The 24,269-nt window shown below is 34.6% G+C and overlaps 1 protein-coding gene across 1 annotated transcript in view; it reads left to right on the forward strand.

Moving 5' to 3' along the window:
* LOC143235758 (protocadherin Fat 3-like) overlaps window positions 1–18,141 on the forward strand; it is a 247,269-nt gene extending 229,128 nt beyond the window's left edge. Inside the window, 2 exon segments of the mRNA XM_076473962.1 lie at window positions 9,354–9,530; window positions 16,313–18,141. Of these exon segments, the coding sequence (XP_076330077.1) occupies window positions 9,354–9,530; window positions 16,313–16,385 (250 nt within the window). The 3' untranslated portion in view covers window positions 16,386–18,141.
* The last annotated feature ends 6,128 nt before the right edge of the window (window positions 18,142–24,269 follow it).

Raw genomic sequence — 24,269 nt, forward strand, 5'->3', positions numbered from 1 at the left:
CTTTACATTTCTAGAAGACAGTAACTTTACATTCCAAGAAGACAGTAACTTTACATTTCTAGAAGACAGTAACTTTACATTCCAAGAAGACAGTAACTTTAGATTCACAGTAACTTTACATTTCAAGAAGACAGTAACTTTACATTCCAAGAAGACAGTAACTTTACATTCCAAGAAGACAGTAACTTTACATTTCTAGAAGACAGTAACTTTACATTCAAGAATACAGTAACTTTACATTTCTAGAAGACAGTAACTTTACACTCCAAGAAGACAGTAACTTTACATTCCAAGAATACAGTAACTTTACACTCCAAGAAGACAGTAACTTTACATTCCAAGAATACAGTAACTTTACATTTCTAGAAGACAGTAACTTTACATTCCAAGAAGACAGTAACTTTACATTCCAAGAAGACAGTAACTTTACACTCCAAGAAGACAGTAACTTTACATTCCAAGAAGACAGTAACTTTACATTCCAAGAAGACAGTAACTTTACATTTCTAGAAGACAGTAACTTTACATTCCAAGAAGACAGTAACTTTACATTCCAAGAAGACAGTAACTTTACATTTCAAGGAGACAGTAACTTTACATTCCAGGAATACAGTAACTTTACACTCCAAGAAGACAGTAACTTTACGTTCAAGAATACAGTAACTTTACATTTCTAGAAGACAGTGGCTTTACATTCCAAGAAGACAGTAACTTTACATCCAAGAAGACAGTAACTTTACATTCCAAGAAGACAGTAACTTTACATTCAAGAAGACAGTAACTTTACATTTCTAGAAGACAGTAACTTTACATTCAAGAAGACAGTAACTTTACATTTCGAGGAGACAGTAACTTTACATTCCAAGGAGACAGTAACTTTACATTCCTAGAAGACAGTAACTTTACGTTTCTAGAAGACAGTAACTTTACATTCCTAGAAGACAGTAACTTTACATTTCTGGGGACAGTAACTTTACATTTCTAGGAAGAAAGTAACTTTACATTCAAGAAGACAGTAACTTTACATTCCTAGAAGACAGTAACTTTACATTTCTAGAGATACAGTAACTTTACATTTCTAGAAGACAGTAACTTTACACTCCAAGAAGACAGTAACTTTACATTCCAAGAAGACAGTAACTTTACATTTCTAGAAGACAGTAACTTTACATTCAAGAAGACAGTAACTTTACATTCCAAGAAGACAGTAACTTTACATTCCAAGAAGACAGTAACTTTACATTTCTAGAAGACAGTAACTTTACATTCCAAGAATACAGTAACTTTACACTCCAAGAAGACAGTAACTTTACATTCAAGAATACAGTAACTTTACATTTCTAGAAGACAGTAACTTTACATTCCAAGAAGACAGTAACTTTACATTCCAAGAAGACAGTAACTTTACACTCCAAGGAGACAGTAACTTTACATTCCAAGAATACAGTAACTTTACATTTCTAGAAGACAGTAACTTTACATTCCAAGAATACAGTAACTTTACATTCTAAGAAGACAGTAACTTTACATTCCAAGAATACAGTAACTTTACATTTCTAGAAGGCAGTAACTTTACACTCCAAGAAGACAGTAACTTTACACTCCAAGAAGACAGTAACTTTACATTCCAAGAAGACAGTAACTTTACATTCCAAGAAGACAGTAACTTTAGATTCACAGTAACTTTACACTCCAAGAAGACAGTAACTTTACACTCCAAGAAGACAGTAACTTTACATTCCAAGAATACAGTAACTTTACATTCCAAGAAGACAGTAACTTTACATTCACAGTAACTTTACACTCCAAGAAGACAGTAACTTTACACTCCAAGAAGACAGTAACTTTACATTTCTAGAAGACAGTAACTTTACACTCCAAGAAGTCAATAACTTTACATTCTTAGAAGACAGTAACTTTACATTCTTAGAAGACAGTAACTTTACATTCCAAGAAGACAGTAACTTTACATTCCAAGAAGACAGTAACTTTAGATTCACAGTAACTTTACACTCCAAGAAGACAGTAACTTTACATTTCTAGAAGACAGTAACTTTACATTCCAAGAATACAGTAACTTTACATTTCTAGAAGACAGTAACTTTACACTCCAAGAAGACAGTAACTTTACATTCCAAGAATACAGTAACTTTACACTCCAAGAAGACAGTAACTTTACATTCCAAGAATACAGTAACTTTACATTTCTAGAAGACAGTAACTTTACATTCCAAGAAGACAGTAACTTTACATTCCAAGAAGACAGTAACTTTACATTCCAAGAAGACAGTAACTTTACATTCCAAGAAGACAGTAACTTTACATTTCTAGAAGACAGTAACTTTACATTCCAAGAAGACAGTAACTTTACATTCCAAGAAGACAGTAACTTTACATTCCAAGAAGACAGTAACTTTACATTCCTAGAAGACAGTAACTTTACATTTCTAGAAGACAGTAACTTTACATTCCTAGAAGACAGTAACTTTACATTTCTGGGAGACAGTAACTTTACATTTCTAGAAGAAAGTAACTTTACATTCCAAGAAGACAGTAACTTTACATTTCTAGAATACAGTAACTTTACATTTCTAGAAGACAGTAACTTTACACCCAAGAAGACAGTAACTTTACATTCCAAGAAGACAGTAACTTTACATTCCAAGAAGACAGTAACTTTACATTCCAAGAAGACAGTAACTTTACATTCCAAGAAGACAGTAACTTTACATTTCTAGAAGACAGTAACTTTACATTCCAAGAAGACAGTAACTTTACATTTCTAGAAGACAGTAACTTTACATTCAAGAAGACAGTAACTTTACATTTCAAGAAGACAGTAACTTTACATTCCAAGAAGACAGTAACTTTACATTTCTAGAAGACAGTAACTTTACATTCAAGAATACAGTAACTTTACATTTCTAGAAGACAGTAACTTTACACTCAAGAAGACAGTAACTTTACATTCTTAGAAGACAGTAACTTTACATTCTTAGAGACAGTAACTTTACATTCCAAGGAGACAGTAACTTTACATTCAAGAAGACAGTAACTTTAGATTCACAGTAACTTTACACTCCAAGAAGACAGTAACTTTACATTTCTAGAAGACAGTAACTTTACATTTCAAGAATACAGTAACTTTACATTTCTAGAAGACAGTAACTTTACACTCCAAGAAGACAGTAACTTTACATTCCAAGAATACAGTAACTTTACACTGCAAGAAGACAGTAACTTTACATTCCTAGAATACAGTAACTTTACATTTCTAGAAGACAGTAACTTTACATTCCAAGAAGACAGTAACTTTACACTCCAAGAAGACAGTAACTTTACATTCCAAGAAGACAGTAACTTTACATTCCAAGAAGACAGTAACTTTACATTTCTAGAAGACAGTAACTTTACATTCCAAGAAGACAGTAACTTTACATTCCAAGAAGACAGTAACTTTACATTCCAAGAAGACAGTAACTTTACATTCCTAGAAGACAGTAACTTTACATTTCTAGAAGACAGTAACTTTACATTCCAAGAAGACAGTAACTTTACATTCCAAGAAGACAGTAACTTTACACTCCAAGAAGACAGTAACTTTACATTCCTAGAAGACAGTAACTTTACATTTCTAGAATACAGTAACTTTACATTTCTAGAAGGCAGTAACTTTACACTCCAAGAAGACAGTAACTTTACATTCCAAGAAGACAGTAACTTTACATTCCAAGAAGACAGTAAGTTTACACTCCAAGAAGACAGTAACTTTACATTCCAAGAATACAGTAACTTTACATTTCTAGAAGACAGTAACTTTACATTCCAAGAATGCAGTAACTTTACATTTCTAGAAGACAGTAACTTTACATTCCAAGAAGACAGTAACTTTACATTCCAAGAAGACAGTAACTTTACATTCCAAGAAGACAGTAACTTTACATTTCTAGAAGACAGTAACTTTACATTCCAAGAATACAGTAACTTTACATTTCTAGAAGACAGTAACTTTATACTCAAGGAGACAGTAACTTTACATTCCAAGAACACAGTAACTTTACACTCCAAGAAGACAGTAACTTTACATTCCAAGAATACAGTAACTTTACATTTCTAGAGACAGTAACTTTACATTCAAGAAGACAGTAACTTTACACTCCAAGAAGACAGTAACTTTACACTCCAAGAAGACAGTAACTTTACATTCCAAGAATACAGTAACTTTACATTTCTAGGGACAGTAACTTTACATTCCAAGAATACAGTAACTTTACATTTCTAGAAGACAGTAACTTTACACTCCAAGGAGACAGTAACTTTACATTCAAGAATACAGTAACTTTACATTCCAAGGAGACAGTAACTTTACATTCCAAGAAGACAGTAACTTTACATTTCTAGAAGACAGTAACTTTACATTCCAAGAATACAGTAACTTTACATTTCTAGAGAGACAGTAACTTTACACTCCAAGAAGACAGTAACTTTAGATTCACAGTAACTTTACATTCAAGAAGACAGTAACTTTACATTCCAAGAAGACAGTAACTTTACATTTCTAGGAGACAGTAACTTTACATTCCAAGAATACAGTAACTTTACATTTCTAGAAGACAGTAACTTTACATCCTAGAAGACAGTAACTTTACATTCCAAGAATACAGTAACTTTACACTCCAAGAAGACAGTAACTTTACATTCCAAGAATACAGTAACTTTACATTCCAAGAAGACAGTAACTTTACATTCCAAGAAGACAGTAACTTTACACTCCAAGAAGACAGTAACTTTACATTCAAGAAGACAGTAACTTTACATTCCAAGAAGACAGTAACTTTACATTTCTAGAAGACAGTAACTTTACATTCCAAGGAGACAGTAACTATACATTCCAAGAAGACAGTAACTTTACATTTCAAGAAGACAGTAACTTTACATTCAAGAAGACAGTAACTTTACATTCCAAGAAGACAGTAACTTTACATTCAAGAATACAGTAACTTTACATTTCTAGAAGACAGTAACTTTACATTCCAAGAAGACAGTAACTTTACATTTTAAGAAGACAGTAACTTTACATTTCTAGAAGACAGTAACTTTACATTTCTAGAAGACAGTAACTTTACATTCCAAGAAGACAGTAACTTTACATTTCGAGAAGACAGTAACTTTACATTCCTAGAAGACAGTAACTTTACATTTCTAGAAGACAGTGGCTTTACATTCCTAGAAGACAGTAACTTTACATTTCTGGGAGACAGTAACTTTACATTTCTAGAAGAAAGTAACTTTACATTCCAAGAAGACAGTAACTTTACATTCCTAGAAGACAGTAACTTTACATTTCTAGAATACAGTAACTTTACATTTCTAGAAGACAGTAACTTTACACTCCAAGAAGACAGTAACTTTACATTCCAAGAAGACAGTAACTTTACATTTCTAGAAGACAGTAACTTTACATTCAAGGAGACAGTAACTTTACATTCCAAGAAGACAGTAACTTTACATTCCAAGAAGACAGTAACTTTACATTTCTAGAAGACAGTAACTTTACATTCCAAGAATACAGTAACTTTACATTTCTAGAAGACAGTAACTTTATACTCCAAGAAGACAGTAACTTTACATTCAAGAATACAGTAACTTTACACTCCAAGAAGACAGTAACTTTACATTCCAAGAATACAGTAACTTTACATTTCTAGAAGACAGTAACTTTACATTCCAAGAAGACAGTAACTTTACACTCCAAGAAGACAGTAACTTTACATTCCAAGAATACAGTAACTTTACATTTCTAGAAGACAGTAACTTTACATTCCAAGAATACAGTAACTTTACATTTCTAGAAGGCAGTAACTTTACACTCCAAGAAGACAGTAACTTTACATTTCAAGAAGACAGTAACTTTACATTCCAAGAAGACAGTAACTTTACATTCCAAGAATACAGTAACTTTACATTTCTAGAAGGCAGTAACTTTACACTCCAAGAAGACAGTAACTTTACACTCCAAGGAGACAGTGGCTTTACATTCCAAGAATACAGTAACTTTACATTCCAAGAAGACAGTAACTTTACATTCACAGTAACTTTACACTCCAAGAAGACAGTAACTTTACACTCCAAGAAGACAGTAACTTTACATTTCTAGAAGACAGTAACTTTACACTCCAAGAAGACAATAACTTTACATTCTTAGAAGACAGTAACTTTACATTCTTAGAAGACAGTAACTTTACATTCCAAGAAGACAGTAACTTTAGATTCACAGTAACTTTACACTCCAAGAAGACAGTAACTTTACACTCCAAGAAGACAGTAACTTTACATTCCAAGAATACAGTAACTTTACATTCCAAGAATACAGTAACTTTACATTTCTAGAAGACAGTAACTTTACACTCCAAGAAGACAGTAACTTTACATTCCAAGAATACAGTAACTTTACACTCCAAGAAGACAGTAACTTTACATTCCAAGAATACAGTAACTTTACATTTCTAGAAGACAGTAACTTTACGTTCCCAGAAGACAGTAACTTTACATTTCTAGAAGGCAGTAACTTTACATTCTTAGAAGACAGTAACTTTACATTCCAAGAAGACAGTAACTTTACATTCCAAGAAGACAGTAACTTTAGATTCACAGTAACTTTACACTCCAAGAAGACAGTAACTTTACACTCCAAGAAGACAGTAACTTTACATTCCAAGAATACAGTAACTTTACATTCCAAGAATACAGTAACTTTACATTTCTAGAAGACAGTAACTTTACACTCCAAGAAGACAGTAACTTTACATTCAAGAATACAGTAACTTTACATTTCTAGAAGACAGTAACTTTACGTTCCCAGAAGACAGTAACTTTACATTTCTAGAAGGCAGTAACTTTACACTCCAAGAAGACAGTAACTTTACATTCCAAGAAGACAGTAACTTTACATTCCAAGAAGACAGTAACTTTAGATTCACAGTAACTTTACATTCCAAGAAGACAGTTACTTTACATATTCCAGATGGATGTTACCCTTAGTGTCTGTGGATGTTTGATTCTCCATATCTTCACTAAATATGTTTATTTTTTATTGCCAGTTTGTGATTAGCTTGTACGATTTGAAAGATTCTACTACATTCGTTTGTTTTGAAATTTTTAAACAACGACCTACGTACATTGCTGGATCTTAAGGCCAATGAACACAAAGAAAAAAATATGCATTTTGCGTTGTTAGACTGAACCACATATTTGATTAGAGCTTCGAAAGATGAAAATAAGAAAAGGGAAAATAAAAATAAAAAACTTTTTTAGTATTTAATAGGGAAAATGTGAACACTATGAAATTAACCTAAATACTAGCTGGTCAAAAGTTTAAGACCATACCGAAAAGAAGTCCTTTGGCATGGTTGATATAAGCGTTTGCAGAAGGCTGGCTGGAATGTTATTCCAAGTGGTGAAGATGGCTTCACGAAGATCATGCACTATTTGGAATTGACGTCCACTTGTATAGACTTCCCTTGCCATCTACCCCCAAACATTTTCAATGGGGTTCAGTTCGGAAGAATACGCTGGATGGTTCAAAAGAATCATGTTATTCGCCATGAAAAAGTCCTTTGTCCGAAGGGCATTGTGGATTGCAGCGTTGTCCTGCTGAAAGATCCAGTCATTTCCACACAAGTGAGGACCTTCAGTCAATAAGGATGCTCTCTCCAACATGCCAATGTAGCCAGCTGCTGTTCCATGGAAAGAGAAAGCATCCCAGATCATTATGGAACCTCCTCCACTGTGTCCTGTGAAAAATGTCTCCTGTGGGATATCCTTATCGTGCCAGCAATGTTGGAAGCCATCTGGACCATCCAGGTTAAATGTTTTTCTCATCAGAGAACAAAACCGTCCTCCACTTTTCTACGTCCCATGTTTGGTGCTTTTTAGCTAAGTTTAACCGAGCTGTTTCGTGGTGTGGAAGGAGGCGTGACCTTTGAAGACGTTTACGGTTTTTAAAGCCTTTCTCCTGTAAACGCCGTCTTATTGTTCTTGAGCTGTATTCTGCGTTTGTAAGGGCCTTAATCTGGTTCGACGATCGGCTGGTGATCGGACAACGCTGATAGAGTCCTTGCTTTTGCAGCTCAACAATTCTGCCACGTTCAAACTCTGTCAACTTTTTACCCAATGTAGCACAGGAGATGTCAGTGGGAGATGTTGACAATGCTAATGCTTGAATATAAATGACTAAATTTCGTTACGTGTTTACCGATTAACTCTTCGTTTCAGTGTGGTCTTAAACTTTTTACCAGCTAGTATTTAGGCTAATTTTATTGTGCTTACATTTTCCCTATTAAATGTTAAAAACGTTTTTGTTTTTTTATTTTCCCTTTTCTTATTTTCATCTTTCAAAGCTCTACTCAAATAAGTGGTTGAGTCTAACAACGCAAAATGCATGTTTTTTCTTTCTGTTCATTGGTCTTAAGATTTTGGCCAGCAGTGTATGATTAAACCAAAATGATGCACAATAAAACAAAAGATTGTTTTATTTCTAAGTCTATTTTTACGGGAGGTCCACTGAATAGTGAACAATTTTTATTCACTCCACCTATCCATTGTATCGGTTGTTTTCGTACTAAATATAAAGTACGTTCACACCAACAACGTGACTGATACTCGCTCCCCGCTAATACAGCTGTATGTCTTCGGATTTACAACGCTAAAATTAGGGGTTCTTTTCCTCTCGGTGAGCTCAGCAGATAGCCCGATGTGGCTTTGCTATAAGAAAACACAGACTGATACTTCCTACTGTGATATAGGTCCAACTTACCTCTGTTTGGTTAACTTGTGTTCAGTGTTAGTGACAAGAAGTGGAGTTATCGTAACCTAATATTAGACACCAACACATGTTGATGAAAGTGTTGGTTAAGCTGGACTTTCTGTGATTTTAGACTTTGAAAGTAAACAATTTTTGAAATGCTAAATGTATTTGTTATATCTGTTGTTGTGTGTCTGTGTAACATAAAGAACTGGATGATGGCCACTTCACGTTACTTATCCACTGTATAAACCTTCCTTATAGTAAATACAAAACACCTTCAAATCAACAATAAATAAATAAATGTATTTGTTATATCTGCTGTTGTGTGTCTGTGTAACATAAAGAACTGGATGATGGCCACTTATACTTGACGTTACTTATACACTGTATAAACCTTCCTTACAGTAAATACAAAACGCCTTCAAATCAACAATAAATAAATAAATGAAACTAACGTGTGGCTCGTGGCTTCCTTATGGTTTCTTCATGGTTCCTGTCACATAAAACTCGCAGAACTTGATCTTACGTCACTCATTTTCATTTCCAGGGAATTTATTTACAGCCACGTGGACCAAAATTCCATCCTGAAGGGCAATAAAAATTCCCGACAACATGTACCACCAGATGGCGCTTCATCGCCTACTCGATCTAAAAGCCCTAAATTTGACGGGTTTATCAAGAGAAGCTACCAATGGGAAAATCAGAAAGATGAAATCGACTCTTTGTAAGTATTCCTCTTAATTTTGTATTTTTTGTTAAGCCTAGTCAAATATAGACTTCTTGAAAAAAATATTCTGTCTTTTTCTGCCTTCTGTAATTACTTATATAATAATTGGATGTTGTACTTAAGCGTCTTACAACTTGTCTGAAGAGTGACTGGTACGGAAATATAATTGCACTTACAACCAGAAAATATTGAAATAAATAAACAAATAATAATTTCCCAACTGATAGTAAACTCCATTAATCTAAATAAACGAACTGCTTCCGTATAAATATTTTCTATCTATATACAGTCCGACTGATTATGGTCTATAAAACAAAAATAATGAAATTAATTATTGGCATATTACGTCATGATTATGAATAAAAAAACTCGTTTTGGAGCCAGCTGGTCTTGGGCGATTATGTCATTTAAAATAAAAAACAGCATGTTTTGGTGTTTTCTCATTAGTTTTAAGTACAATATTTAACGATATTGTTTAACAAAAACAGCCTGATAAGTCCGACAGTTATTAAGATAAGAAACTTTAGCCTGATAAATCCGACAGTTATTCAGATAAGAAACTTTAGCCTGATAAATTCGACAGTTATTAAGATATGAAACTAGCCTGATAAATCCGACAGTTATTAAGATATGAAACTTTAGCCTGATAAATCCGACAGTTATTAAGATATGAAAATTTAGCCTGATAAATCCCACAGTTATTAAGATAAGAAACTTTAGCCTGATAAATCCGACAGTTATTAAGATATGAAACTTTAGCCTGATAAATCCCACAGTTATTAAGATAAGAAACTTTAGCCTGATAAATCCGACAGTTATTCAGATAAGAAACTTTAGCCTGATAAATCCGACAGTTATTAAGATATGAAACTAGCCTGATAAATCCGACAGTTATTAAGATATGAAACTTTAGCCTGATAAATCCGACAGTTATTCAGATAAGAAACTTTAGCCTGATAAATCCGACAGTTATTAAGATATGAAAATTTAGCCTGATAAATCCCACAGTTATTAAGATATGAAAATTTAGCCTGATAAATCCGACAGTTATTAAGATATGAAACTTTAGCCTGATAAATCCCACAGTTATTAAGATAAGAAACTTTAGCCTGATAAATCCGACAGTTATTAAGATATGAAACTAGCCTGATAAATCCGACAGTTATTCAGATATGAAACTTTAGCCTGATAAATCCGACAGTTATTCAGATAAGAAACTTTAGCCTGATAAATCCGACAGTTATTAAGATATGAAACTTTAGCCTGATAAATCCGACAGTTATTCAGATAAGAAACTTTAACCTGATAAATCCGACAGTTATTAAGATATGAAAATTTAGCTTGATAAATTCCACAGTTATTAAGATAAGAAACTTTAGCCTGATAAATCCGACAGTTATTAAGATATGAAACTTTAGCCTGATAAATCCCACAGTTATTAAGATAAGAAACTTTAGCCTGATAAATCCGACAGTTATTCAGATATGAAACTTTAGCCTGATAAATCCGACAGTTATTAAGATATGAAACTTTAGCCTGATAAATCCCACAGTTATTAAGATATGAAACTTTAGCCTGATAAATCCGACAGTTATTAAGATAAGAAACTTTAGCCTGATAAATCCGACAGTTATTAAGATATGAAACTTTAGCCTGATAAATCCCACAGTTATTAAGATATGAAACTTTAGCCTGATAAATCCGACAGTTATTAAGATATGAAACTTTAGCCTGATAAATCTGACAGTTATTAAGATAAGAAACTTTAGCCTGATAAATCCGACAGTTATTAAGATATGAAACTTTAGCCTGATAAATCCGACAGTTATTAAGATATGAAACTTTAGCCTGATAAATCCAACAGTTATTAAGATATGAAACTTTAATCATCTTGGAACGACTGAATTATTTTTAACGTTTCTGGTGTGTGTGCTTTGTTTTTTTGAATTTCGCGCAAAGTTGCACGACGGCTATCTGCGCTAGCCGTCCCTAATTTAGCAGTATAAGACTCGTGGAAAGGCATCTAGTCATCACCACCCATCGCGAACTCTTGGACTGCATTTTACCAATTAATAGTGGGAATGATCGTCACCTTATAACGCCCCCATGGCTGAAAGGGCGAATATGTTTGGTGTGGTTGTCACAGTTGGGATTCCAAGTTAATAAAGATCCTTAAATTCTTTACGTCTTTTAAACTATATCAAATGTATACCTGTGGATTTTATACCATCATATTGTTATGCTGCAGGTCTTTCCACTCATCCAGTGGTTCTGCAAAATATATGAAGGCTTGTAAGGTAGAAACTCGGGTTTCGATATTTCTAGGTGTAACTGTGCTTGGCAAGAAGTAAACAATTACAAATGAGAGAGTAGCCGAAGAGTTGGCGGTGGGTGCTGATGAATAGCTGCCTTTCATCTAGTCTTACACTACTAGATTAGGGACGACTAGCGGAGGTAGCCCTCGTGTAGTTTTGCACGAAATTCAAAACAAAACAAACCATAAACAAGGGAAGGAAGGGTTGAATTATATTAAATACAAAACGAACCAGATTTTCTCCCTTTAAGAAATGTATTTTTTATTTTCAGTTATCAGAAATTCGAAATTACCTTTGACCTTTTCTATAACCTTTGTGTAACCTTGCAGTATTCTAATGATATTTCAAATTACCATTGAACCCAATTCGTAGGTTACGTCTAACTGTATAGACTTCTTCAGGTCAAATTATCCAGTATGAATACATCATTCGTAGAAAACATTTTCAAGTAAACGGTGTATGTGTGTGTGTATGGGGATAATATATGGAATATTTAAAAATTTAGAATAAGTCATGGTGCCTCATGGATCAGCTGGTAGAACCCCTCACAGCACCCGGGTAAACAGAATATTACCTCGTACTTTCATTAGTGCTGGAGACAAACTAGATTAGTGGGACAGAGATCCGTAATAACATTTTATCAAAGTAAAAAATAATCCTTATCTAATACAACTTTTGTAAGTGGTTTAAATGTTGTGAGGGGTGTGTTTAGTGATAACAATGTTGTGAGGGGTGTGTTTAGTGATAACAATGTTGTGAGGGGTGTGTTTAGCGATAACAATGTTGTGAGGGGTGTGTTTAGCGATAACAATGTTGTGAAGGGTGTGTTTAGTGATAACAACGTTGTGAGGTGTGTTTAGTGATAACAATGTTGTGAGGGGTGTGTTTAGCGATAACAATGTTGTGAGGGGTGTGTTTAGCGATAACAATGCTGTGAGGGGTGTGTTTAGTGATAACAATGTTGTGAGGGGTGTGTTTGGCGATAACAATGTTGTGAAGGGTGTGTGTTTAGTGATAACAACGTTGTGAGGTGTGTTTAGCTTGATAACAATGTTGTGAGGGGTGTGTTTAAATGATAACAATGTTGTGAGGGGTGTGTTTATGATAACAATGTTGTGAGGGGTGTGTTTAGTGATAACAATGTTGTGAGGGGTGTGTTTAGTGATAACAATGTTGTGAGGGGTGTGTTTAGTGATAACAATGTTGTGAAGGGTGTGTTTAGCGATAACAATGTTGTGAGGGGTGTGTTTAGTGATAACAATGTTGTGAGGGGTGTGTTTGGCGATAACAATGTTGTGATGAGTGTGTATAGCGATAACAATGTTGTGAGGGGTGTGTTTAGTGATAACAATGTTGTGAAGGGTGTGTTTAGTGATAACAATGTTGTGAGGGGTGTGTTTAGGGATAACAATGTTGTGAAGGGTGTGTTTAGCGATAACAATGTTGTGGGGGTGTGTTTAGCGATAACAATGTTGTGAGGGGTGTGTTTAGCGATAACAATGTTGTGAGGGGTGTGTTTAGCGATAACAATGTTGTGATGAGTGTGTTTAGCGATAACAATGTTGTGAGGGGATGTGTTTAGTGATAACAATGTTGTGAAGGGTGTGTTTAGTGATAACAATGTTGTGAAGGGTGTGTTTAGCGATAACAATGTTGTGAGGGGTGTGTTTAGTGATAACAATGTTGTGATGAGTGTGTTTAGCGATAACAATGTTGTGATGAGTGTGTTTAGCGATAACAATGTTGTGAGGGGTGTGTTTAGTGATAACAATGTTGTGAGGGGTGTGTTTATACAAAAGTTCTTTTAATGACTGTTATTAACAGAAGTTTGACCTAGTTGACTCAAATATTACATTTCTGAACTTTTCACTTATGTCTTCTGTTTATTATGCCGAAGAAATAATAATGAACTTACAAAGTGTGTAAACAGGAACAAAGATATGACTGTTGTTTATTAGTACGTACCATAAACACTTAAGTGTATAAACAGGAACAAAGATGTGACTTTTGTTTATTAGTACGTATCATAAACAGTTAAGTGTGTAAACAGGAACAAAGATGTGACTGTTGTTTATTAGTACGTATTATAAACAGTTAAGTATGTAAACAGGAACAAAGATGTGACTGTTGTTTATTAGTACGTACCATAAACAGTTAAGTGTGTAAACAGGAACAAAGATATGACTGTTGTTTATTAGTACGTACCATAAACAGTTAAGTGTGTAAACAGGAACAAAGATGTGACTGTTGTTTGTTAGTACGTACCATAAACAGTTAAGTGTATAAACAGGATACAAGGTATGACTGTTGTTTATTAGTACGTACCATAAACAGTTAAGTGTGTAAACAGGAACAATAATGTGACTGTTGTTTATTAGTACGTACCATAAACAGTTAAGTGTATAAACAGGAACAAAGATGTGACTGTTGTTTATTAGTACGTACCATAAATAGTTAAGTGTGTAAACAGGAACAAAGATGTGACTGTTGTTTATTAGTACGTACCATAAACAGTTAAGTGTTTAATCAGGAACAAAGATGTGACTGTTGATTATTAGTACGTACCATAAACAGTTTTCTTGTTTTGACGCATTGCCATTGGTCAGCAGTAATTTGCCTCTAGACTTTTTAATTGTGTATCATCTCATAGTGTAAGTTCATTGCCTTATAATATTTTTCCTACAATGAACGCACATAACACACAAATTAACAAAGGTAAGAACAGTGCCACTGCTGTGCTTACAGTAATCAAATAGTGCTAATTCTTGACCCTTAGGTAGAAACTAACAAAAATATTCATAAACTTTTGAAAAACGTTACTGGGCAAATAATTGGTGGGGAATTTGTCTCATCCTGACGCCCTGGCTTTCAATACATTTTCACCAAATCTAATCTGCTCTAATTATAATTTGTACAACAAAGTTTTGCTTCTTGAACACTGATGGGTGTTCCTTATAGATGTTTGGCTGCTGATCACGAAAATCACATCCAGATTTACCCATCACGTACCGTTTAATCGAAATCTTCAGTTTTGCTTCAATGGCAAAACGATATCAGGGCAACTGGAATCCGTCAATGCTTGCTGACTACTGTTGGACACTGCAACGTGATGCACCGGACATTGAGTACAAACGAAAATCAGGAGCAAAACAATTATGTTGAACTTAATAGCGTATTAGAAACATAAATGCAATTAAATACGTTATTGCCGGTAAACAGTTAACTGTTTATTTCTCAGAGTTCCTACGTGATGAAGCAAAACCAAAACCATATTTATGCATACCCACCAGGTACCTGTCACAATCAGCAAACACTTTTCAAAATAATTGCTGTGCAGTGTTGATTGTACAAAAGTCTTAAATTATGTAATACCAATTTATCGTCTCATATTTTTAATGTTATCTCATAAAGTCAAACGATGGAAAATAGTATAGTTAATGTAGTTGTGCTATAGTTAATGTAGTTGTACTATAGTTAATGTAGTTGTACTATAGTTAATGTAGTTGTGAACTTTTTTTTTGTTCCTGTAAGTTTATTTGGTACACATTGTATAATCGACTGTTTAAGGCATTATTGGTCTTGTGCGAGGACTTTGGGCTACAGAGCTGGGTTTGAATCCATGTGATGTGATACATTAAAATACTTCTTGCTTCAGAGCAGTGACAATAAACTTACAACCCGCCATTCACGCTAAGGGATTCACTGTTACTCTTATGACGCACCCACAGCATGGAAATTAGGAACAGTAGTACAACATTATAGCGTCTTATTCAATCTAAATAATAAATAAATCTAAATCACAGCATGGAAATTAGGAACAGTAGTACAACATTATAGCGTCTTATTCAATCTAAATAATAAATAAATCTAAATCACAGCATGGAAATTAGGAACAGTAGTACAACATTATAGCGTCTTATTCAATTTAAATAATAAATAAATCTAAATAATACATCATGTGTAAACAGTTACACCCATGTGTGATTATGTTCCAGAGGGACTGTTACACCCATGTGTGATTATGTCCTTAGGACCGAATAACCAGATTTAACAGTTCATTATATAAATGGTTCATATCTATAAAATTTCAGACTGTGTTCAGCAGTATTACGTCACGAACTTTGACCAATTGAACAAGGCATGGTCTAACAGTTAACTTTGCGGGTTGCGGATCGAAAAATCCAGAGTCTTACTCCGTATCGAACGCTGGACTTTCTGGTCAATAGCTCCCCAAACTAACCATTATTTCATGATTTCTCGACCTTTTGGACTGTTTCGATTCGCAGCCCACAGAGTTAACCTTTAAGCCATGCGCGGTTCAACAGGTCAGAGTGTTACAAGTACTTTTAAGTTTGGCTTGACAGTTTCCATGTTATGGTTGCAGTCTTCTTTACCTTACATTGAGAGAGCGATTTGATGTCGGGTGTCTGTGGTTCATCCTCATCAGTTCTGTTTTTATTTCAGTGGAACACGGTTTTCTCGAGGTTCAAGGTTCGACAGCTGGTACTCCAGACACAATTCAAGCACAGAGATCTAGCTTTCCTCGATGTCAGCGATGAACTAACAAACTGACAACATCCAGTATATATTGACGTCATGATTTAGCTTATATGTGTGTATAAATATATATTTGTTGTATATGTTCTTTTGGTAAAAGTACTTCACAATTATGTTTATTGTGTAGTAAGCACTTTTTAAAAAAATCTGGAAGGTCAGTTTTTATTTAGCACGATTTCTTATATACTTGTCTCTGTCATCACTGTTCGACTGAGCTTTGTTTACTAAAAAACATTCCATTTGATGCTGACGTAAGGGAACGCATCATATTTGTTTACCATTTCTTCAAATAACTTTGTATGGTTGAACAATAGAGGGCGCTTTTGAAAGGGTCAGTGAACTTCACACCAATAAATGAGGGAACAAATCAGCATTGAATGTTGGTAACAATTGGTAACGGGTAATTAGTTTATAATAATACTAACAATGATCACCGTAAGATCCAAACAACGTGACAATAATTACGAGGAGGTTTTAATTGACATTTTGTGGAGTGCGACAGAGGTTAAGACTGTTAAGATGTTATTTTGATGTAAATATATATATATTGAAGACAATTATCTGGCCCTAAGTAACTTCTATAACAGACTTTATGTTGTAAAGTGTAGGTAAGACAACGTTGACGTCACGTAAATTCATATTTATTTTAGTTATATTCATTTGTTTTCGTGAAAAAAAGTAAGTTCGTTCTTCAGATAATACAGGTAAAATAATATAGGGTAAATACGATTTAACCCATGTTCAACACACACGTAAACACGTGTGAATAATATTGGAATGCTGTCAAGTGTTGCTCACACAGACTTGCATACGTTCCATTTCTTAACGATTAGATAGTTTGTAACTGTTACTAGTTGATATATTTTAACAAATAACTGATATCTATATATATATATGTGTGTGTGTGTTTGTGTAAATATGTGATACAATCGCAATAAATATTCCAGAGTTATATATATCTTTACCTGCCAGAACATTTCCTATCATTAACGAAGAAGAAAAAACATAAACGTACAGTGAATATTGGTAATAATCGGTAACAGTCTTTTTTTTTAAATAAAACCAGTAAGTATTATCTTAGGAGTCAGAAAACTTGCAGTTAACTACCATGTTTTATGCTAGTAATGTCTCAGTAACTAATTAATATGCGTTTCTAGAGATAAAAAGACAAATTTCAACAGGACCCCTCACAGCGATTTGTTTCAGTAGGAATTAGTTTTGTCTGTGTTTGTTTTGTTTTAAAAAACAGTCACGTTGGGCTATCTGCTTTGTCCATCACGGGTATCAAGCCTTGGATTTTAATGTTGCAAAACCGTAAACTTATCGCTGTCCTACCAGTGGAAATATTTGTTTGTTTGTTCGGAAGGTATTACTTAGTCAGCATTCGTCTATCTCAGTAGTGCTGATATGGGTATTAATACTTTTACTAATAAAGCGGACAACAACGTTTCGACCTGAAGATAGCCTGAGAGATATATTTTTACTTTAATTGGTTTCTGGTCTTCACGAATTAGTCAGCATTAAACATGAAGGAGGAAAACCACCTTATGTTTAAATTGATATGACAGGCTGCGTATTTTGTTCGTAACTTGCAAACAGGCTAGAAATATGTCAGATAAAATTAATGGAACACTGGCACGAGGCGGTTACGACTTCTGTTTATAAGATTTTGATGCACGTAATAGCATACCCACAAACTCGCACTTTGATTCTCAACTTAGGAAAAAAAAGACGTATTATATTTGCGTTCCAATCAGTTGGAAATTTTAATTCAATTGAAATTGCATTCGTAAGTATTCCAAGCTTTCGAATAAAAAAACATCTTGCTTGCAGTGTTGATAGAATGTTTTCTATTTGTCGGCATCTTTATGTTTTCTGACAAAGAAAAAGGCATAGCTACGCCTTCTTCTTTGTACCAAAACGTGTACTTATATTCAAACTCTGTTCTGTTAGCAATCGGATACAATAAAGAATTTATTTAGAAAACTGCGTCTAGCAATCAATATTGCCAGCTGGTTCTTATGTCTCGGTAAATATTGTGACGTAACATTTTCTTGGCTTCGCGTCTTTGGTGTTTTTTTTTACAATCTTTAAAGTTGATATTTTCAGTTGTTTCTTTTTCTAGTTTGGTTTATTTTATATATAACTTAGTCAATGACGTTTTGTTCTAATCAGTTTTGAACGCGAAGTTACATGGTTTGCGTCCCGTACCTAAAAAATGTCGCCCACGCGTTTTGCGCTGAATGCGTTATAAGAGTGATCGTCAAATCCCATTATTCAGTCTGGTAGTGAGTGGAATTCATTATCTGCTTACCAGTTAACGTATCAATTCAAAATTTGGAAACTGATAATGTAAATAACACGTGCAGCTTTGTGCGGCCTTCTTTCATTGATGTCATTCATGGTCGCTAGGCCTGATCTGGTACCAAGACTACCAGTTTCCTAGTTAGCTAGTTCTTCTGAACTATGAACAGGTTAATTCATGGTAATACTATGTAATATTAAGATAAGCTAATAATATAGTTTCAAAAATACCCCAAGTCTAATGCGTCGCTATACAAATAATTAATGACAAATTACATGTAGCATACTCAATCATTGGTACAGCTGGTTCGCCATGGGTTTTATGTTCTAATCGTCTTGGAAAGAAAGTGCCTTTATATGTTGCACAAAAATCACTACTGGTGTAAAGAGTGCCTATCAGAATGAAGCTGTTTTAAAGTTAATCAATTTAAATAAACATAAGTGGAGAAATATTATCTTTATCTAGATTAGTAGTGAGAAGACTACAGATAAGTTAACAAGCCATCTCAGCCCGGATAAATTATCATTATTTGTTAGATTAGAAGTGAGAAGATTACAGATAAGTTATCAGGCTAGACAACCCGGATAAATTATCACTGTTTGTTAGATTAGTAGTGAGAAGATTACAGATAAGTTATCAGACTAGACAACCCGGATAAATTATCACTATTTGTTAGATTAGTAGTGAGAAGATTACAGATAAGTTATCAGACTAGACAGCCCGGATAAATTATCACTATCAGCTCAAAATGGCCATTAGAAATCATCAGTCAACTTCCTTGAAGTCAGTTGAGAAAACTTGGTGATAGTTACTTTATTATGAGCCCACAACTCATAGAGAACCGGTTTTTGCTGCTATAATAGCATGGACTCAGTGAACTACAGGTTCTACAGGGTTCTGAAGGATATATTTGTATCATTAATAAAACAAAACGTCATGTTAAAGATGACCAATCGGAGGGAGATATGGTAATTGGACTGGTCAATGTGTATGACTTTGAAGTTACTACCGTGATTTTGGAACCAAATTTGAAATGTAGAAGGTGCTGTGTTGTTGCCTTGGAGAAACAATTGTTGTCTACCATAGTGTTGTTGTTAAATAGACTTATTAAAATTATTCGCCATTGACAATGACATATTCATGTATATCTGTATGTTTTGAAAAGTTTGTTAGGAAGATAGGTTAGTACGTAGAAGGACAAACAGGTGGAGAAATAGAACTGGACCTGTGACATTTCAACTGTCCGACTTACAGTAATGTTTGTTTCTTAAAATTACCTCCTACTTTGCTATCCAGTTGAGGGTTTATACCGCTACAACTCAGGTTTCGATACCGACTGTTGGTACAGTCCGTTTTGTACCTTTGCGCTTAATGAGTATAATTAAAAAACGAGGATGTTTATATATATATATACACTACATGTCCAGAAGTATGTGGACACCCTTTATAATTAATGAGTTGGATGTTTATATATATATATATACACTACATGTCCAGAAGTATGTGGACACCCTTTATAATTAATGAGTTCGGCTATTTCAGCCACATTCATTGCTAACAGGTGCATAAAATCAACCATACAGCCATGTAATCTTCATAAACAAACATTGACAGTAGAATGGGTCGAACTGAAGAGCTCAGTGACTTTCAACGTGGCGCTGTAATAAGATGCTACCTTTCCAACAAGTCAGTTTGTCAAGTTTCTGCTCTGCTAAAGCTTCCCCGGTCAACTGTAAGTGCTGTTATTGTGAAGTGGAAACGTCTTGTAGCAACAACAGCTCAGCCACGAAACGGTAGGCCGCACAAGCTCACAGAACAGGACCGCCAAGAGCTGAAGCGCGTAAAAATCGTCTGTTCACAGTTGCAACACTCCGAGTTCCAAACTGGGAGCAACGTCAGCACAAGAACTGTTCGTCAGGAGTTTCATGAAATGGGTTTCTATGGCCGAGCAGCCACACACAAGATCACCATATGCTTTAGTTCTAGTGAATGGAAACTGTAATGCTACAGCATACAATGATATTCTAGAGAATTGTGTGCTTCCAACTTTGTGACAACAGTTTGGGGAAAACCCTTTTTTGTTTCAACATGACAATGTCTCCGTGCACAAATCGAGGCCCATAAAGACATGGTTTGCCGACGTTGTTGTGGAAGAACTTGACTGAACTGTACAGAGCCCTTACCTCAACCCCATCGAACACCTTTGGGATGAATTGTAAACGCCGACTGCGAGCCAGTCCTTCACGCCCAACATCAGTGCCCGGCCTCACTAATGCTCTTGTGGCTGAGTAGGAGCGAATTCCCGCAGCCATGTACCAAAATCTAGTGAAAAGCCTTCCCAGAAAAGTGGAGGCTGTTATAGAAGCAAAGGGGAATAACTCCATATTAATGTTAACGGGTTTGGAATGAGATATTCAACAAGTACATATGGTCAGGTGTCCACTTAATTTTGTCCCTATAGTGTATGTGTGTGTAACGTCCTGAATAAGGATCGTGTGTGGACTGTGAGTCAGATTGCTCGAAGTTTGAGTTCTCTTACCACAAAAAACACATTGGAATTGTAGCTCTGAGGATGATATCTCACCATTCGGACAGAGTAGCCCAATGATTGGCTTCGGTTTTTGTTGACCAGTCGTTTTCATTCTAATATAACACCTTTAACTTATAGACCATAATGCTCGTATAGTCCTTACGTAGGTTGGTGCTAAAACGCTTAAAAATTAGAGGCAACATAAGGAAGGAAAACTTACGTCAGTTTAGTTGTAACGACGAAACTCGTATCAGTTTAGTTGTAACGACGAAACTCGTATCAGTTTAGTTGTAACGACGAAACTTGTATCAGTTTAGTTGAAGCGACGAAACTTGTATCAGTTTAGTTGAAGCGACGAAACTTGTATCAGTTTAGTTGTAACGACGAAACTTGTATCAGTTTAGTTGAAGCGACGAAACTTGTATCAGTTTAGTTGTAACGACGAAACTTGTATCAGTTTAGTTGAAGCGACGAAACATGTATCAGTTTAGTTGTAACGACGAAACTTATATCAGTTTAGTTGAAGCGACGAAACTTGTATCAGTTTAGTTGTAACGACGAAACTTATATCAGTTTAGTTGTAACGACGAAACTTATATCAGTTTAGTTGAAGCGACGAAACTTGTATCAGTTTAGTTGTAACGACGAAACTTGTATCAGTTTAGTTGAAGCGACGAAACTTGTATCAGTTTAGTTGTAACGACGAAACTTGTATCAGTTTAGTTGTAACGACGAAACTTGTATCAGTTTAGTTGAAGCGACGAAACTTGTATCAGTTTAGTTGTAACGACGAAACTTATATCAGTTTAGTTGAAGCGACGAAACTTGTATCAGTTTAGTTGTAACGACGAAACTTGTATCAGTTTAGTTGTAACGACGAAACTTGTATCAGTTTAGTTGAAGCGACGAAACTTGTATCAGTTTAGTTGTAACGACGAAACTTGTATCAGTTTAGTTGAAGCGACGAAACTTGTATCAGTTTAGTTGTAACGACGAAACTTATATCAGTTTAGTTGAAGCGACGAAACTTGTATCAGTTTATATGCAAAAACGGCTCGCTTGGGCTGAGAAAACACTTTTACATAGAAGAGCGAACCACGTTTCGACCTTCTTCGGTCATCGTCAGGTTCACAAAGAAAGAGGTAACTGACCGGAAGCTGACCACATGTTTGAAAGGGGTTGTGTAACTGTGTGTCGAAATGTAGAGGGCGGTATTAGATGTTTGAATGTATAATTTTATTTATTTTATTTTATTAATATAGGTATAAAGGCGTTCCTTTATATTGGTTTATTTTGGGTTTAAGTTGTTGTATAAGTAAGGCTTCTTTAATTTTGCGTTTGTTTATGTTTGTTTCTTTATTTAGTATTTGAGTGTTTTCTATGGTTATGTTGTGTTTATTTGACTTGCAGTGTTCGAAAACGTGTGAAGGTGACTTTTTATGTTCTTTGAATCTGGTTTCCATTTTCTACTTGTTTCTCAATATAGAAGTCGTGGCAGTTATCACATTGTATTTTATAAATAATGTTGGTGTGGTGTTTGTCAGTGTAGTTTTACATAGTATAGACCTCAGTTTTGTGCCGGGTTTTTGAATAAATTTGGTATTAATTGGAATGTCATATTTTGTTACTAATTTTTGCCAAATGTTGGTTATTTGTTTGCTGATGTCAGGAATATATGCTATATGGTATATAGCAGTATATGGTTTCGTGGTTTTTTGATTCGTGAGCTGTATTTACTTTAGTTGGTTGATTTTGCTTTCTGTCTAGATGTGTGCGTATAATGTTTTCTACGGTTTGTGGAGGAAACTTATTGATGTTGGTGAAGTATTGTTTTATTTTGTCTAATTCATCGTTAATTTTATCTGGTGAGCATAGTTTTATGGCTGTGCTTATTTGGTTTCTTAGTATGTTGAGTTTTTGTTTTGTTTCATGTGCTGAGTCCCAAGGAATGTATAGTCCAGTATGGGTGATTTTTCGGTGGATTTCTGTTTGAAATTGTGTATCAGTTCTTGTAATTTTGAGGTTAAGAAATGATATTTGATTGTTTTCTTCCTGTTCACATGTGAAGTTAATGTTGGTATGTATAGAGTTAATGTGATTGAAAAAATTAAGTATGTGTTCTGTAGATTTGAATCCCGCAATCGTGTCATCTACATATCTGTACCAGTATAGTGGTGGATGTAATGCTGTGTTAATTGCTTGTGTTTCAACTTGTGTCATAAAATATTGGCTAGAACTGGTGATACTGGGTTGCCCATGCTTAGGCCATTTGTTTGTATATAGTTTTGGTTGTTGAACATGAAGTTTGTCTTTATCGTGGTGAATTCTATGAGGGTTGCTAACTGGTTACTGGGAATTTCTATAGTTGGGTTGGGGTCTCGGATATAGAGTTCTAAGGCTATCTTGCAGGCTTCAGTGGTTGGAACTTCTGTAAGAGGGATATAACATCGAAACTGGCCATTAAGGCTTTATGATTAAGTTGATTTAGATTAGACTTGAAATTAAAGAGTCTTTGATAAATGAGCTGGCTGATGTTACATATTTGGAGAATACCCATGCTATGTATTTTCCAAGGTTGTAATTAAACGATTCATATGTGGACATTATTGGTCGTAATGGACAATCTGGTTTATGAGGTTTGGGGATGCCGTATATTTGCGGTGTGCGTGAGTCAGTTTTACGTAGGTAGGAATAAAGTGTTTGTGAAATTGTGTTGGCTTTTTCATTTGTAGTAGCAATTTGTTCAGTTGCGTCTCGTGTGTCTTTGTTGGATTTGTGTGTATTGGTTTAAATTTGTTCGTGTCTGATAGGATGTTATTCATTTTTGGATGTATTCATTCGTGTTCATTATGACTATAGCGTTACCTTTATCTGCTTTTAGAATTTTTTATGTTTTGTCTTGTTTTAGGTTTTAATGCAATTAATGTCTCTTTTGTAAGGTTGTTTTCAGTTTTCTGTTTTGTGAAATTATGTTGATGGTTTTGTGAGAAAATTCTTTGAAAAAATCGTTTAAGATGTTGTTTTAGGTG

This window comes from Tachypleus tridentatus, chromosome 12 (genome assembly GCF_004210375.1).
Source record: "Tachypleus tridentatus isolate NWPU-2018 chromosome 12, ASM421037v1, whole genome shotgun sequence".
Classification (NCBI taxonomy): domain Eukaryota; kingdom Metazoa; phylum Arthropoda; class Merostomata; order Xiphosura; family Limulidae; genus Tachypleus; species Tachypleus tridentatus.